The 14770-nt window shown below is 45.6% G+C and overlaps 1 protein-coding gene across 1 annotated transcript in view; it reads right to left on the bottom strand.

Annotated features, from left to right (window-relative positions):
* Positions 1–14770, bottom strand: part of KIF13B (kinesin family member 13B) — a 161898-nt gene that overhangs the window by 67716 nt on the left and 79412 nt on the right. Inside the window, exons 13-17 of the mRNA XM_023515544.1 lie at positions 12586–12716; positions 6011–6097; positions 4446–4636; positions 3278–3488; positions 2147–2309 (exon numbers count right to left, since the gene is read on the bottom strand). Coding sequence (XP_023371312.1) covers positions 2147–2309; positions 3278–3488; positions 4446–4636; positions 6011–6097; positions 12586–12716 — 783 coding nt within the window. The remainder of the gene's footprint in view (positions 1–2146; positions 2310–3277; positions 3489–4445; positions 4637–6010; positions 6098–12585; positions 12717–14770) is intronic.

Genomic DNA, 14770 nt, shown 5'->3' with positions numbered 1-14770 from the left:
CCTGCCACAACACCAGGCTATTTTTTTTGGTTGCAGCCTTCATTGCTGTTGGCGGGCCGGGCTGGATTCGAACCTGCCACCTTAGGTGTATGTGGCTGGCGCCTTAGCCATTTGAGCCACAGGCACCGAGCCAAGATTTGAGAATTCTTAAGGGCAAAAACTATACTTCTTTCACATATCTTAAAAGCCTTTCCACCTTATATTTGGCAAGCTAAGAATAAATACAGAAATCCCATTAGTGATCAGTGTGGGCAGCAGCTTTTCTGGAGAGAATGTTGGGTGTGGGAATAACCATCAAAGGGCCTACTGCAAAACTGAAAAAAAGAAAAAAAAACCAGCATGAACAGGACATGAAACTAAATGAGAGTTTTCAAACACCAAGAGAATCTTTACTGGATTACAGACTGCAAGACCCCGCCCACTAAGGGACCAGTCCCCTTAGGGAATGCTTCTTCCTTGTCCCGTGATTCTCTGGGGCCGACATCTAAAAATAGAAATCTTTTCCATCAATACTTGTAGAGAACTAGTAGCTATTTGTTGTAAATGGCTCCTTCCCTCCAGCAATACTGTCACCTCTAGCAGCCAAAGACACACCCCAGTGAAAACAGTACTAGGTGCAGGGAGGAGACAGATGCTCACGGTGGCAGGACTCACTTCTGGGGTCGGCTTGGCAGCCCCAGAGCAGAGCTGCTCCTCCTCACAACACCCAGAATGGGATACAGAGAAAAGGGCGACTGCAGAGCTTAATGGGGGGAAATGTTCCCATTTCTGCTTTTTCTCAACTCAAACACTACAGCAGGAAAGACAATCTTGCATGTCTCAGCCTTCTAGAAGCTGAGCCTACCTCTTCCCTCTTCCACCCACAATGGGCCAACCTCTTTTGCTGTGTGACAGATTTGGCCCTACAAATACTAGTAAGTAAAATAAAGTTATATTAGGTAAAACCTTTTAAACTGTATGCAGAGTACACAGAGACAAGGACCACACCACGTTCACAATACTGTTATCACTCAAAACATTAAGAGTCGTATTTGCCAAGTATCAATCTACTCTGTGCAAAACGCTGACCTCGATCCTGTGGTCACAGGGAAAGAAAAGTAATCCTTGCTATCAAGTTAGCACTGGACACCGGAGATCTACTGATTAAAGCTTTGCTGGTATTGAATACTGTAGGAGGAATAGCATGGAGTCTCAAAAAAAAAAAATTACATACAGAGTCAAATTATGTCACCCTTGGTAGAGTGCCATGGTGTCACAGCTCATAGCAATCTCAAACTCTTGGGCCTAAGTGATTGTCTTGCCTCAGCCTCCCAAGTAGGTAGGACTATAGGCGCCTGTCACAACACCCGGCTGTTTTGTTGTTGGTGGTGGTGTTGTCATCATTGTTGTTTGGCAGGCCCAGGCCAGGTTCAAACCCACCAGCCCCAGTGCATGTGGCCAGTGCCTTAACCACTGAGTTACACGTGCCAAGCCTGGACTCTCAGAAGTTTATCTGAATAGAACATTCTACCCAATCCAGCAAAAATTTTGATGAACATGATTAGAGACAGAAAATACACCCCACCCCCACCAAAAATAAGAGAAAGAAAAAAGAAGAAAACAAGTAAATGGCAAAGACAGGAGATTGTGATGGGGCTTTCCCTACAACATTTCACTAAACTTAATACCCAAAAAAGACATTTGCAACCTTGAACATGCACGTGAAACTAATGAACAGTTTACAAACAAACAATCTATTAGAAGTAGAAAATAACATGATAAAAATAAAATGCATACCTAACGGGGTAGAGGAGTTGGAGAGTGGAAACAGAATAAAGGGAAAAGAACATTTGGGGAGATTTCTCAGAAGAGACTTCTCAGAAATCATTTAAACTGATTTGAAGAAAAGGAGTCAAGTGAAATGAATTGGTGGGGCCAAGGGAGGTGGAGGCTATATTCTCCTTGTGGATAGAACATATATATGTGCAAAGGCAGAGAATTAAAAGGAGATAAATTCTACTCGAGGAAGAAGGACAAAGGATCTAGACTCACGGAGAATAGCCACAGATCCGAGGGCAAACCCACCGGGGCTTAAATAACACCAGGGAGACAGAAGGCAATTTTATCCAAAGAGATCGTTGTCTTATCCGGTGAACGGCAACCTCACCTTCCTGTTGGCATCCAGGCTGGAGGCTGGAATCTGGAGGGTAACTTTATATTCTGTCCTTTTATCCAGCTCCTCTGCGATGTAACTAGCTTCTCTCACCAAGAGATTGGCTTTAACAATCTGCTCCCTCAGCCTCATCAAGCTGTTATTCAACGTGGCTTCTCTGTTTAAAATAAAAGGCGGGGGGGGGGGGGATAACACAGAGAGAATCACATCAGAAAATGTGCCTGCCAAGTTTTACAACTGTCTTGTGCACACGGGGAGAATGCTGCGGACACTAGCCCATGCACAGGCTGGCACCAGGAGGTGCCCACGCGGCAAGCTGGCTGGGCCTACGGGTGGTGTTCTGCAAACTTGACTGGGTGGCCAGATCACCTGGGGGAGGGTCCTGATAAACTCACGATTTTGACTCAGTAGGCGTAAGGTAAGGGCCTGAAATCTACAGTTCCATCAATCATTAGGTGACAGGGACGCTGCCTGCCTGCCTTCCAAACTTGGAATGGCATGAGGTTAGTGAAATACAGTCGGCAACATGGAATAAGGCTTATTTTAATGCAGTGCTAATTAGCCCATAGAGATCAAACTTGCAATCTGCATCTCATCAGCACCATGCTTTACCTACCTCAGCTAATCAGTCCAGATAACCAACCTTCTCTTTCTTTCCTTTTTTTTTTTAAAGCATCTACCCAAGCTTCAGAACCTAAAGCATAATATAATGATAAAGTACACTTCTTTAATGAAATCCAAAAGCCACACAAACTGAAAACGGGGCAGCACCTAACCTGGGCAGTTTTAAACAAAGCAATATAAGTTGGTGATTCCCATTTGTTTAAAAAAAAAAAAAATGGTTCTTGACTATAACACTCTTTGTGTTTGTTTTTTTTTTTTCTGAGACAGTGTCTCACTCTGTCACTCAGGCTTGAGTACAGTGGCACGACCATGACCAGAGCTCACTGTAGCCTTGAACTCCTGGACTTAAGAGATCCTCCTGCCTCAGCCTCCCAAAGTGCTGGGGGTACAGGTGGGAGCCAACACTCTTAATATAAATGAGCCATCTCACTGTTCCCACGTGGCACCTTCCCCGCGATGCTGGCATCATGAACTGCACCCCAGCCCCTGTATGCCATCTACCTCTCCTCAGCCCACTGCCTCAGGCGCTGCTGAGCACTGGGCGACTGGAAGGAAAACCTGTCCCCGCTCCGGCAGTTCTGCTTCTCGGGGGACAGCCTTCTGCGGAGCTGCTCCAACTCCTGCTCGTACATCAGCCTCTGGCGCTCCAGCGCCGATCGCTTCTCCTCTTCATGCTGCTGTTCTAGGCTGTTCAGTATCGACTGCATCGGATCTAAACACATTTGTTAAAAACAGTAAGTACTGAATGAAAGGTAAGATACGATAAAATTCAGACGCTCTTCTATACGGTTACGCTGTCTGTCATCCTAACTGCACCACTTAATCAATATCACTAAAAACAATTTGGGGCCAGACAGTGGCTCACATCTGTGATCCTAGAAAGATGGGGTGGGAGGATCACTTGAGATCAGGAGTTCAAGACCAGCCTGAGCAAGAGGAGACCCTGTTTCTACTAAAAATAGAAAAATTAGCCAGACCTGCGGGCTGGCTGTAGCCCCAGCTATGAGGGAGGCTGTAGGCAGGAGGATCATTTGAACCCAAGGAGTTTGAGGTTGCTGTGAGCTAGGCTGATACCACAGTACTCTAGCCTGGGGCAACAGAGTGAGACTTTGTCTTAATTAGAAGAAAAAAAAAAAAAGAAAGAATTTGGAATACACCTCACTTTGAAACCAGATTCTATCAATGAGAACAGAGTGGCCTGACCGTATATAAAGGCAAAAATTAAAGTTCTTATAAATACAATAAAACCAATGACACAAAATAATAGAGTACAGAGAACAAAAACCAAGATTTTCTTCTTCACTGACACTGAAAAGGTCTCCATCATAAACATTTTTTTTTGAGACAGTGTCTCACTTTGTCACTCTTGGTAGAGTTCCATGACGTCATAGCTCACAGCAACCTCAAACTCTTGGGCTCAAGCAATTCTCTTGCCTCAGCCTCCCAAGGAGCTGGGGCAACAGGTGCCCGCCACAACACCCAGCTATTTGTAGAGGCGGCGTCTCGCTCTGGCTCAGGCTGGTCTTGAACTCCTGCGCTCAGGCAATCCACCGGCCTCGGCCTCCCACAGTGCTAGGATTACAGGCGTGAGCCACTGCGCCTGGCCCATCATAAACCTTTTTAACACTCTACCAACCTTAAAGCTCAAATGCACAGCAGATGTTCTCACCATTACTGCCCAGGGCCTTCATGGTCACCTCCATCTGGGCATATTCGTAATTGAAGTTGATTTCACTGGACACCTCGCTGGAGGAGTCTCCGTCCACATCCAGCTGTTCAGAGCTGCTGTCATTCTTCAGAGAAGGGTCTTGTTCCTCATCCTCTCGTTCAGCTTTCTTTTTCTTTTTAGGCAAATTGAGTCTTGGTGAGAAAAAAAAAAAGAGTATTTTTTTTAAATCAAGAGAAACACTCATTCCATTCACTAAATTCTGTTATGGGCTAGAAGGCAAATGGACGCCACAGAAGTACAAGGCGGTTACTGTACCCAGAGGGTTTATATACTATGGTAGTACAGAAAGACACTCACATGCGCTCAAATAACTACAGCAGAAAGTGTGACGTCGGGCCACACGACTGCTACATACAAGCCAGGAGCAGGGAAGGAAGGAAGGTCTGACAGAGTGGAAGCCACATGAGCAGAGTCTCAGATTAACCAGAAAGCAGGGCAGGGGGAACCCCATGAGAAAAGACGTGAAGATGAGAGAAATTAGAGCAAAACAGCAGAGACACACAAAGCCTGGACAGCACACGCCAAAAAATATGGCTGGAGATCAACTTAAACCATGAAGGTTTGCACACTAAGCCAAGCAATTTACACTGTTTAGGATGGAGATAAAAATAGCGCTCTTCGTACCTACTACATTCTTCTAAATAACCAAAATAGCAACTGCCCTCCAGCAAAGGACCTCTGTTCGCTGTCAGAAAGGTTTGACATCAAACTCACACTGACCAGACACAGGAGAACAAGGAGACCAGGACTTCACTTTTATATAACATCCAGCCTGCCTGACCTTGCCGACACAACACGCGTTTGTGGGGAAATGGTGGGTGCAGCCTCAGGTAAGAAACTTTCTCTTTCAGCCTCTCTGGGGCTGAAAGGCCAATTCTAGCAAAGGAGAAGATTGTTCTGCTCCTTCTGACCACCAAGGCAGTCAGGGCTGGCATGGCCCCCGCTGTCCTGCTTTTAATTCTTACGCCTAGATGCCGCTTTGATGGCTGGAGTAGCGTGGTCAATCTTTAGACCACAGGGAAATGCCAAGAATCTCAGGCCAATACTAACACCCATCCTCTTTCAGATTTCTAGTTCTGTCAGGGAAGTAAACCGTCTATTTAAACCACTGCAAATCTGCTGTTACTTGCAGCAGAAAGCACTCCTAAAAAGAAACACCAACCTTACTTTACAGATAAGGAAACTAAAACCACAACTAAAAAGATAAACATGTCAGGAAAAAAAAGAAAAAATCAATGAATTTATGGCAAAAAACTATCATCTTCCATTGGGAAATAAAAAGGAAAAAACAGGAAACACTGTATTTTTCCTGAGTGTACCATTGATATGTCCCTAGAGTTCAAACCACACATGTACTGAATACACACACTATACACATGTATCAAATATATATCATGAACACACAAAGAGTGTATAATTTCCTTGCAGTTTCCTTTTAATATGCATTCTGTATTTCAGAGCATAGTCTTCAATAATCTCTCTAAAGGACATGAACAAGGTCGCACCTGAAGAAATGGTTGTTTCCCCATAATATCCTGTCCCCGTGGTGCAGCTGGATCGGGCTGGAGACAGAAGATCCATTCACAAAGGTTCTGTGGGGAGAAGAGACCAAACGTGAATGATTTTATATTTCAATTTTCTGACGCTACAGAGATCTAGTTACTAGGGGGAAAAACAATTGCCCAAAACAAATCTTGCCCTTGGAGAATATCAATATTTGGATTTACTTCTTTGTTGACTTACCTAAAATGTTTATGGTACTAAATACAAGCAGGTCATTTTATTTTGCTCTGGAGATGATTTCATTTTTCACAAATTGCAGGTTTATTGCTACCCTGTGTTGAGTCTACTGGCCCCAGGTCTCCAACAGCACGTGCTCACTCCATATCCTACAACATCTGGCAATTCTCACAATATTTCAAACTTTTTTATTGTATGTGTTCAGTGATCTGCAATCAGTGACCTTTGCTGTTACTATTTTGATCGTTTTGAGCACGACCAACCACTCCCATGTGAGGGCGGGAGACTTGTCCATCGCTGTGATACCATCCTGGCGGCTTCACTGGCTGGCCACTCCACCATCTCTCTCCCCCGTCCCCAAGCCTCCCTACTCCCTAAGACACAGCAACATTGACAACCGGCCACTCAATAACTAAAATAGCCTCAAAGTGTTCACAGGAAAGGAAGAGTCACTTTAAATAAAGAGAAACAATTCAGCTTGGTGAGGAAAGCATGTTGAAAGGTAAGCTGGGATGAAAGCTAGGCCTCTTCTGTCCAGCAGTTAGTCAAGATATGAATGCAATGGAAAGTTCTTGAAGGAAACCCAGAGTGCCACTTGCGTGAACGCAGGCATGACAGGAGAGAGAAACAGCCTTATTGCTGGTATGGAGCAAGTTCTCGAGGTCTGGATAGAAGATCAAGCCAGCCACAGCATTCCCTTAACCCAAACCTAATTCAGAGCAATTCCTTGAAGACTGAGAGGGGTGAGGAAGACGCACAAGTTGACAGCAGCAGAGGCCGGTTCAGGGTGTTTAAGGAGAGCAGAGCAGCTGCCTGCACAACACACAGGCGCCAGACGAAGCTGCGGAGAGTTCTCCAGACGGTCCAGCCAATGCCGCGCACGGAGGTGGCTACACTGACAGCAGGTTTTCAATGTGGACCAAACAGCCTTCTAGTAGAAAAGATCAGGTCCGTCACAACTACAGAGAAATCAATGTCAAGCTTCAAAGACAGACTGACTTTCTCATTAGGGGCTTTAAGTTGAATCCACTGCTCATTGACCATCCAAAAATCCTAGGGTCCTAAATCAGCCCTCGATGTGCTCAACATATAAAACCACAAAGCCCACACAGCATATCTATTTATAGCATGGGTTACTGAATATTTAAGGCAACTACGGAAACCTACTGCTCAGGAAAAAAGATTCCTTCAACACATCACTACCGGCTGACAACGGGCCCAGTCATGAAGAGTTCGTGTGGACGTATGCAGGGAGATCAATGTTGTTTTCATTCTACTAACACCACATCCATTCTGCAGCCTATCGATCAAGAAATCATTTTGACTTTCAAGTTCTATTCTTTAAAAAAAATAAATAAATACATTTTGCGGACAGCGCCCATAGCTCAGAGGGTAGGGCACAGGCCACATACACTGAGGCAGGTGGATTCAAGCCCAGCCTGGGCCTGCTAAACAACAATGACAATTGCAACAGAAAATAGCTCGGCATTGCGGCAGATGCCGATAGTCCCAACTACTTGGGAGGCTGAGGCAAGAGAATCGCTTAAGCCCAAGAGTTAGAGGTTGCTGTGAGATGTGATGCCACGGCATTCTACTGAGGGCAAAAAGTGAGACTGTCTCACAAAAAACAAACCAGCATTAGGGAAGAAGTTAATTCCAACCCTCATGAATGGCTTTGAGGGCTTCAAGACTTGGTGAAGGAAGTAACTGCAGACGTGGTGAAAATAACATGAGAGCTCGGGTGGGAAGTGGAGCCTGAAGATGCGTCTGAACCGCCGCAATCTCGTGATGCACCTTTAATGAATGAGCAGGTGCTTCTTAGGGATGAGCCAGGAAAGTGGTTCTTGAGATGGAAGCTTCTGGATGAAGAGGGTGTGAACAGTGTTTGAATGACAACAAAGAATTCAGAATATTCCATAAACTTAGTTGATAGAACGGTGGCAGGATTTCAGAGAATTGTCCAATTTTGAAAGGAGCCCTCTGGGTAAGAGTCCATCGCACAGCACCACAAGCAACAGAGAAATCTTTTGGAAAAGGAAGACACGGAAACTTCACTGTTGTCGTCTTATTCTAAGAAACTGTCACAGCCGCCCTGACCATCAGCAACCACCACTCTCATCAGACAGCAAGCCAAAACTCCACCAGCAAAAAGGTGCCTCGCGGAAGGCTCTGACTTCCAGCAACAAAGTACTTTTAAATTAAGTTCTGTGCACTGTTTTAGACATTACACCACTGTACACTTACTGGATCATAGCACCCTGTGCACAGGACGGGGACATGCACTGGGACACCCAAGGTCTGAGTGACTCACGTTACTGTGTCAGTCGGAAACTGACAAGGTGTCCCTGGGTAACAGGTTATTAGTCCCCATCTCAAAGTTCTAAATGTCAGATCGTAATACGTGTGTAGTATGTAGTTAGCGGTCAACCTCCTGGAATCACTGAAACCAACAATGCAAAGATGATAGCAGCACACACTGCAGCTAAAACAAGTATTCCCATCTCCGTGGATAAAAAAGAACCAGTCAACCAGTTAAGACTCTAGAAACAGATTATCAGAAAGGACAAATGAGACCCGTGTTAAATTCTTCTGTAACTTCACAGGGTGTAGAAAGATATTCACATCCTATCGGCATCTGGAAGAGCTATCAATTTCACTGGACTGCTTGAAAATGGAATTCAAGAGCAGAAATGGTGGGTAGAATACTATTGGGAAGAATGTGGACGGACAGGAAATAAATAAAAATGACGCATACCACAGTAAGCTGGGAGACACTCTGGGGACACGGTGTCATTGCCTCTCCCCTGCCCAATGACTCACTAACAGGACACCAGGTACAAATTCTTTAACTTGATATAAAAGGCCCTTCCTTCCACAGGGAAGCCCTGGTTCCCTCCTCCTTTCCTTCTTCTAGAGAGCTCTTAATGCTTTGCAAAACAAAGGGCTTATTTGTGAAACAAAGGGCTTATTTTCCCAGCACTAAACATACTCAGCTTCTCCTCCAAATCAGGAGCTTACCAGACCTACAACCCGGAACAGGGCTCCATCTCTCTCCAGCCTCCAGCACTGTACACAGCAAGCCAAGCCCAGGCTGGTTTCCACTTCCTCTACAAAGGCCTCCGTCATGTCGGCCAAAAGTACCTTCGCTTCTCTAAACTCTGTGAAGCTACGAAGCACTTACCTGGCTTTACACTTCTCATAATTTTTTATGTAAATGCAGGCCCTAGAACCCTGTCTAGACTTCAATCACAAAGTGAGTTTCTTTTTTTTTTTTTTTTTTTTTGAGACAGAGCCTCAAGCTGTCCCCCTGGGTAGAGTGCTGTGGCATCACAGCTCACAGCAACCTCCCACTCCTGGGCTCAAGCGAGTCTCCTGCCTCCGCCTCCCAAGTAGCTGGGACCACAGGCGCCCGCCACAACGCCCGGCTATTTTTTGGTTGCAGCCGTCATTGTTGTTTTGGCGGGTCCGGGCTGGGGATTCGAACCCGCCACCTTAGGTGTACATGGCTGGCGCCTTAGCCGGTTGAGCTATAGGCGCCGAGCCACAAAGTGAGTTTCTAAACTCTAAAAGTAATCTTCATGCTCCTACAATCTGATCGTTCAAAGCATAAGCTCAAACAGTGTAACAGGACGAGAAATCTACTGAAATTAGAAGATTTTGGCCTTTATGACACAAATTCTTCAAATACTATGAGGAGTTTGATAAAGACAAAAACATATTCAGGCTTACTTTGAAAAGCACGGCAGTTAAACCATGATTAGTAAGTAAAAGCAGGACTATCACAACTGTTCTCAAAGGGTCGTCCACATGGGTCCGAGTCAAAACCAATTAATAACAACAGGACAACTTGAACTTGCCCTTTTCCCACTCTGTGCCGTGCACTCCGAGTGTGAGTGTGCCGTGCAGACTGCTCACTCGCACACATCAAGGCTGTGGGACCAACACTACTAGCAGTCACCAGATTACTCACTGCTAGAAAAGAAAAATGTTTTAAGAATGTCCTGATGACACAATAAAAACCATTACTTTTATTAAATATTGGCCCTGAGCACACGACTTTAACATTTCAGTTGACAAATGAGAGTTAGACCAAAAGCACTTTTAACGTCTACCCAAGTAGGACTGTCTCAACGCACACAAACCAGCTTTTCAGATTTGAGGGCTCTGCAACTAATAGATATCTTAATTAAGTAAACTTAAAAGTTAATGAAGGCAGAATGTCCCTTAGGCTGTTGGCCACTAGAGTATTTACTTTCCCTTAAAAATCACTGTGGGCTCGGCACCTGTGGCTCAAGCAGCTAAGGCACCAGCCACATACACCTAAGGTGGCGGGTTCAAATCCAGCCCAGGCCCACCAAACAACAATAACGGCTGCAACCAAAAAATAGCCAGGCGTTGTTGTGGGCGCCTGTGGTCCCAGCTACTTGGGAGGTGGAGGCAGGAAACTTGCTTGAGCCCAGGAGTTGGAGGTTGCTGTGAGCTGTGATGCCACAGCACTCTACCCAGGGGGACAGCTTAAGGCTCTGTTTCCAAAAAAAAAAAAAATTATTGTGACATTAACACTAACTTAAGCACATGCATCTGACAGACATTTTCTCAAAAAAATCAACAAAGTGAGCACATTATTTTGAGGAAAAAAACTGGTGGCCATTTGTTGTCAATGATAAAATTCAACCTTTCAAGTAAGAATTAGAATTTTAGAGAACTATGTCGGTGCCCTCCAGCTGAGACCACTGGCCACGCACATGGCTGGACAAGCTGAGTTTATTACTCGTGCCAAGAGGGCAACTTGGAGACAGACGAGCACCTCAGAGAACTGGTGTTAGAACGGACCTCTCCTGAGATCTGGGCTTTGGGTGGATGACTCACTCCAGACAGGGCCTAGGGAAATGGAGCCCCACACACACTGGGTGCTCAGAAGGTAGGAGTTATCTTGAGACCAGGTATTTCAGAAATCCTCATCTATAAGGGTGCAAAGGACCAGGAGGGAGACAAGGTCCTACCTGGTGGAGAAGAGACAGTCCCTCATGGCCACAGGGACAGGGGGTTGGTAGCGTGTGGGCAGCACGGTGACCATGTCTTTCATCTGTGCTTAAATGAAATGACGGTGTGGCCTGCTCTGCCTTGTTTCACCATCGCCCCGAGGGACTGGCCTGAGCTTGGCATTCTGTGCCATGATTTACCTACGGCCTCAGGAAGAACAGCCTGACCCAGCAGGGAGGGCCAGGCCAGCTCATGCCGCTTCTTTCTTTCTTACGTACCAGATTCTTCCCCACAAGCTTCATAGCTTCCCAACAGTAGAAGACTTTATGAATGAGATCAGTGATGATACGCATAATTTTTTATGTCATATAATGAGACAGATCACCATTTGAGAGAGAATTCAGTGAACCCCTGCCTGTAACAATTACAGATTGACACAAGCAGTGCTGTAACAGAGGAGGAAACAAAGTGACCAGCATGTCATCTGTAAAATGTGACACCTCTTCATCCATGGTGGAGTCCTGTGGAGTCGTCCTGCCACAGACAGACAACAAGGGAAAGGCCCTCGTCCTGAAGGAGCCCACAGTCCAGTGTGGTAACAAAGGTTAACCGCCCAGGAGAAGGCAATGCGAAGCACCAAGGTAACAGGGAGCAGGGAGCACAGCACACACCAAGGGCCCTCCGTTTAGACCCCCAGGGACCTCCGCAAGAGACAATGGCAGAGCTTAACCTTGCAGGTCGGGGGGCAGCCGGCCAAAAGAGAGGCAGACGACCAGGCACAGGCACACAGGAGGGCGCATGGGATTTTCTAGCAAAAGCAGAAGAAAGTCTTCTGGTGTGTGGTGGGTGGGCCAGAGAGTTTAGGGTAGCAGCAGGGGTGCCAATCAAGACTCTACAAGGGCCTGGGACAATTATAAGTGGGACCTTATCTAACAAAGGCAATGGATGTACCCTAATTTTTTTTTTTTTTTTTTTTTTTTTTTTGCAGTAATAGGCCGGGGGCTGGGTTTAAACCTGCCACCTCCAGCATATGGGGCTGGCGCCCTACTCCTCTAAGCCACAGGCGCCACCCTGTGTAACCTAATTCTTTGTACTCTCGATGAATCCCAAACAATAAAAAATAAAAATAAACCCCCACCCAAAAAAAGACTCTCTGAGGGCCTAAGTAAGGCTGTGGTGGCCAATATGGGGGGGGGGGTGGACAGGGGTGGGAGATACCGACATAAAGGCTCAGTAACTAACTGGGTATCTTCACTAAGTGAACTTACAAGCTAACAAGGGCTAAATGTCCCTTACGCTGCCCATCACTGCTGTCCTTTCTCCCTCCGCGACAATAACACTAATTCAAGTGTGTTACCTGGTGTTCTTCTGAGGAGTCAGCATAACCTGGCCCTCTGGTGTGATATCTATAATACAGTGTTCTGGAAGAATTCCCATTCCGCACAGCTGGATATCTTGGGAATTTGCCGACCCTATCAGTGTGTGTTCCTGAAAAAGAAACAAATTCACTCGTTAATATTTTTCTTTTTTTTGAGACAGTCTCACTTTGTCGCCTTTGGTAGAGTGTCATGGCATCACAGCTCACAGCAACCTGAAACTCTTGAACTCAAGTGATTTCTCTTGCCTCAGCCTCCCAAGTAGCGGGGACTACAAGCACCTGTGACAACGCCCGGCTGCTTTTTGACCGTAGTTGTTATTGCTGTTTGGCAGGCCGGGGCTGAATTCCAACTCGCCAGCTCTGCTGTACGTGGCTGGTGCCCCAGCCTCTGAGCGATAGGCGCCGAGCCTAATATTGTATTCTTACATGTACACAAAATGTCATCACCTCCACTGAGCCTTCTGACATCAATCTATTTTACCTTAGCTAAAAGATTTTTTAAGAGGAAATAGAATCCTTGGCTTTCTCTGAAATTCCTTCTATAACTCACAGTTTCTTTAAGAAATAATGTACTCAGTTGAGTTGGACCTTTTAAACTTAAAAACTGTAATTTTATACTCATGTCTGTATGCATTCATTATTTTCCATCACAATCTTCATTGCAAAAATTTTATACTACTATCAGAGCATGAGCCATGTATCAATCATGTACCCAAAACACTGGTTTAAAAACTCCACTTATGGCTCAGCGCCTATAGCTCAACCGGCTAAGGCGCCAGCCACGTACACCTAAGGTGGCTGGTTCGAATTCCCCAGCCCAGACCCGCCAAACAACGATGGCTGCAACCAAAAATAGCTGGGCGTTGTGGCGGGCGCCTATGGTCCCAGCTACTTGGGAGGCAGAGGCAGGAGACTCGCTTGAGCCCAGGAGTTGGAGGTTGCTGTGAGCTGTAATGCCACGGCACCCTACCCAGGGGGACAGCTTGAGGCTCTGTCTCAAAAAAAAAAAAAAAACCTCCACTTACGGCCAGGTGCAGTGGCTTACGCCTATAACCCTAGCACTCTGGTAGCCCCAGGCAGGTGGACTGCCTGCGCTCACAGGTTCAAGACCAACCTGAGCCACAGCAAGACCTCATCTCTAAAAATAGCCAGGCGTTGTGGTGGGCACCTGTAGACCCAGCCACTTGGGAGGCTGAGGTAAGAGAATTACTTGAGCTCAAGAATTTGAGGTTGCTGTGAGCTATGATGCCACAGCACTCTACCAAGGGTGACAAAGTGAGACTCTGTCTCTAAAAAAAAATAATAATAATTAAATAAAATAAAAATAAAAACTCCACTTAAGTTGTGTATCACTTACCTGATTTTGAACAAAATGAGTCAGCTACACAGATAAGAGATATTCAAATATAAAGAGTTTGAAAAGACAAAAATTATTTTATGAAACTCATGGACTCCCCTAGCCTCATAAAAGATATAACAGATAATGTTCTTATCTTAGACCCCCCAATTACTCAGTTCTCTAAGCACCATCTTTTGACACCTACTCTTAATAAAGAAAATTAGGACCAGAGCAATGGAGTCTCTCTTGCACATGTCAATATTTGACTGCCTGTACATGATTAAATGTCGGTATGAACTGGACATGTGCCTGGGCCACCTCCTCTTCTGATGAACCCAGATGAGGGACCAGGTACTGAACACTCGAGGCTTTGTGAGTCATACACAACTACTGAGCCTTGCCCCGGGCGTGTGAAAGCAGACAGAGAATATATCAATGAGTAAGTGTGGCTTTCCAATAAACCCTATTTATGAACACTAAAATTTGAATTTCATGTAACTTTCAAGTGTCTGAAATATTATTCTACCACGTAAGACAATTACAAACCATGTAAAAATGGAAAGGTAAGTTCTTCCCATTGTGCTGAGTACTACAAAAAAATACTGATGAGGAAAAAAACGAACTTATCAATAAGTTAGTACAGAAAACTATCTAGAGAGTACCTGGGCTCGGCGCCTGTGGCTCAAGCGGCTAAGGCGCCAGCCACATACACCTAAGGTGGCGGGTTCGAATCCCCAGCCCAGCCCGTCAAACAACGATGATGGCTGCAACCAAAAAATGGCCAGGCGTTGTGGTGGGCGCCTGTGGTCCCAGCTACTTGGGAGG

The sequence above is a fragment of the Otolemur garnettii genome, unplaced genomic scaffold, assembly GCF_000181295.1.
Source record: "Otolemur garnettii isolate 467f Iridium unplaced genomic scaffold, OtoGar3 scaffold00074, whole genome shotgun sequence".
Lineage (NCBI taxonomy): Eukaryota > Metazoa > Chordata > Mammalia > Primates > Galagidae > Otolemur > Otolemur garnettii.
The sequence above is the reverse complement of the archived record's forward strand: the minus strand, read 5'-3'. Positions and strand labels throughout refer to the sequence as shown.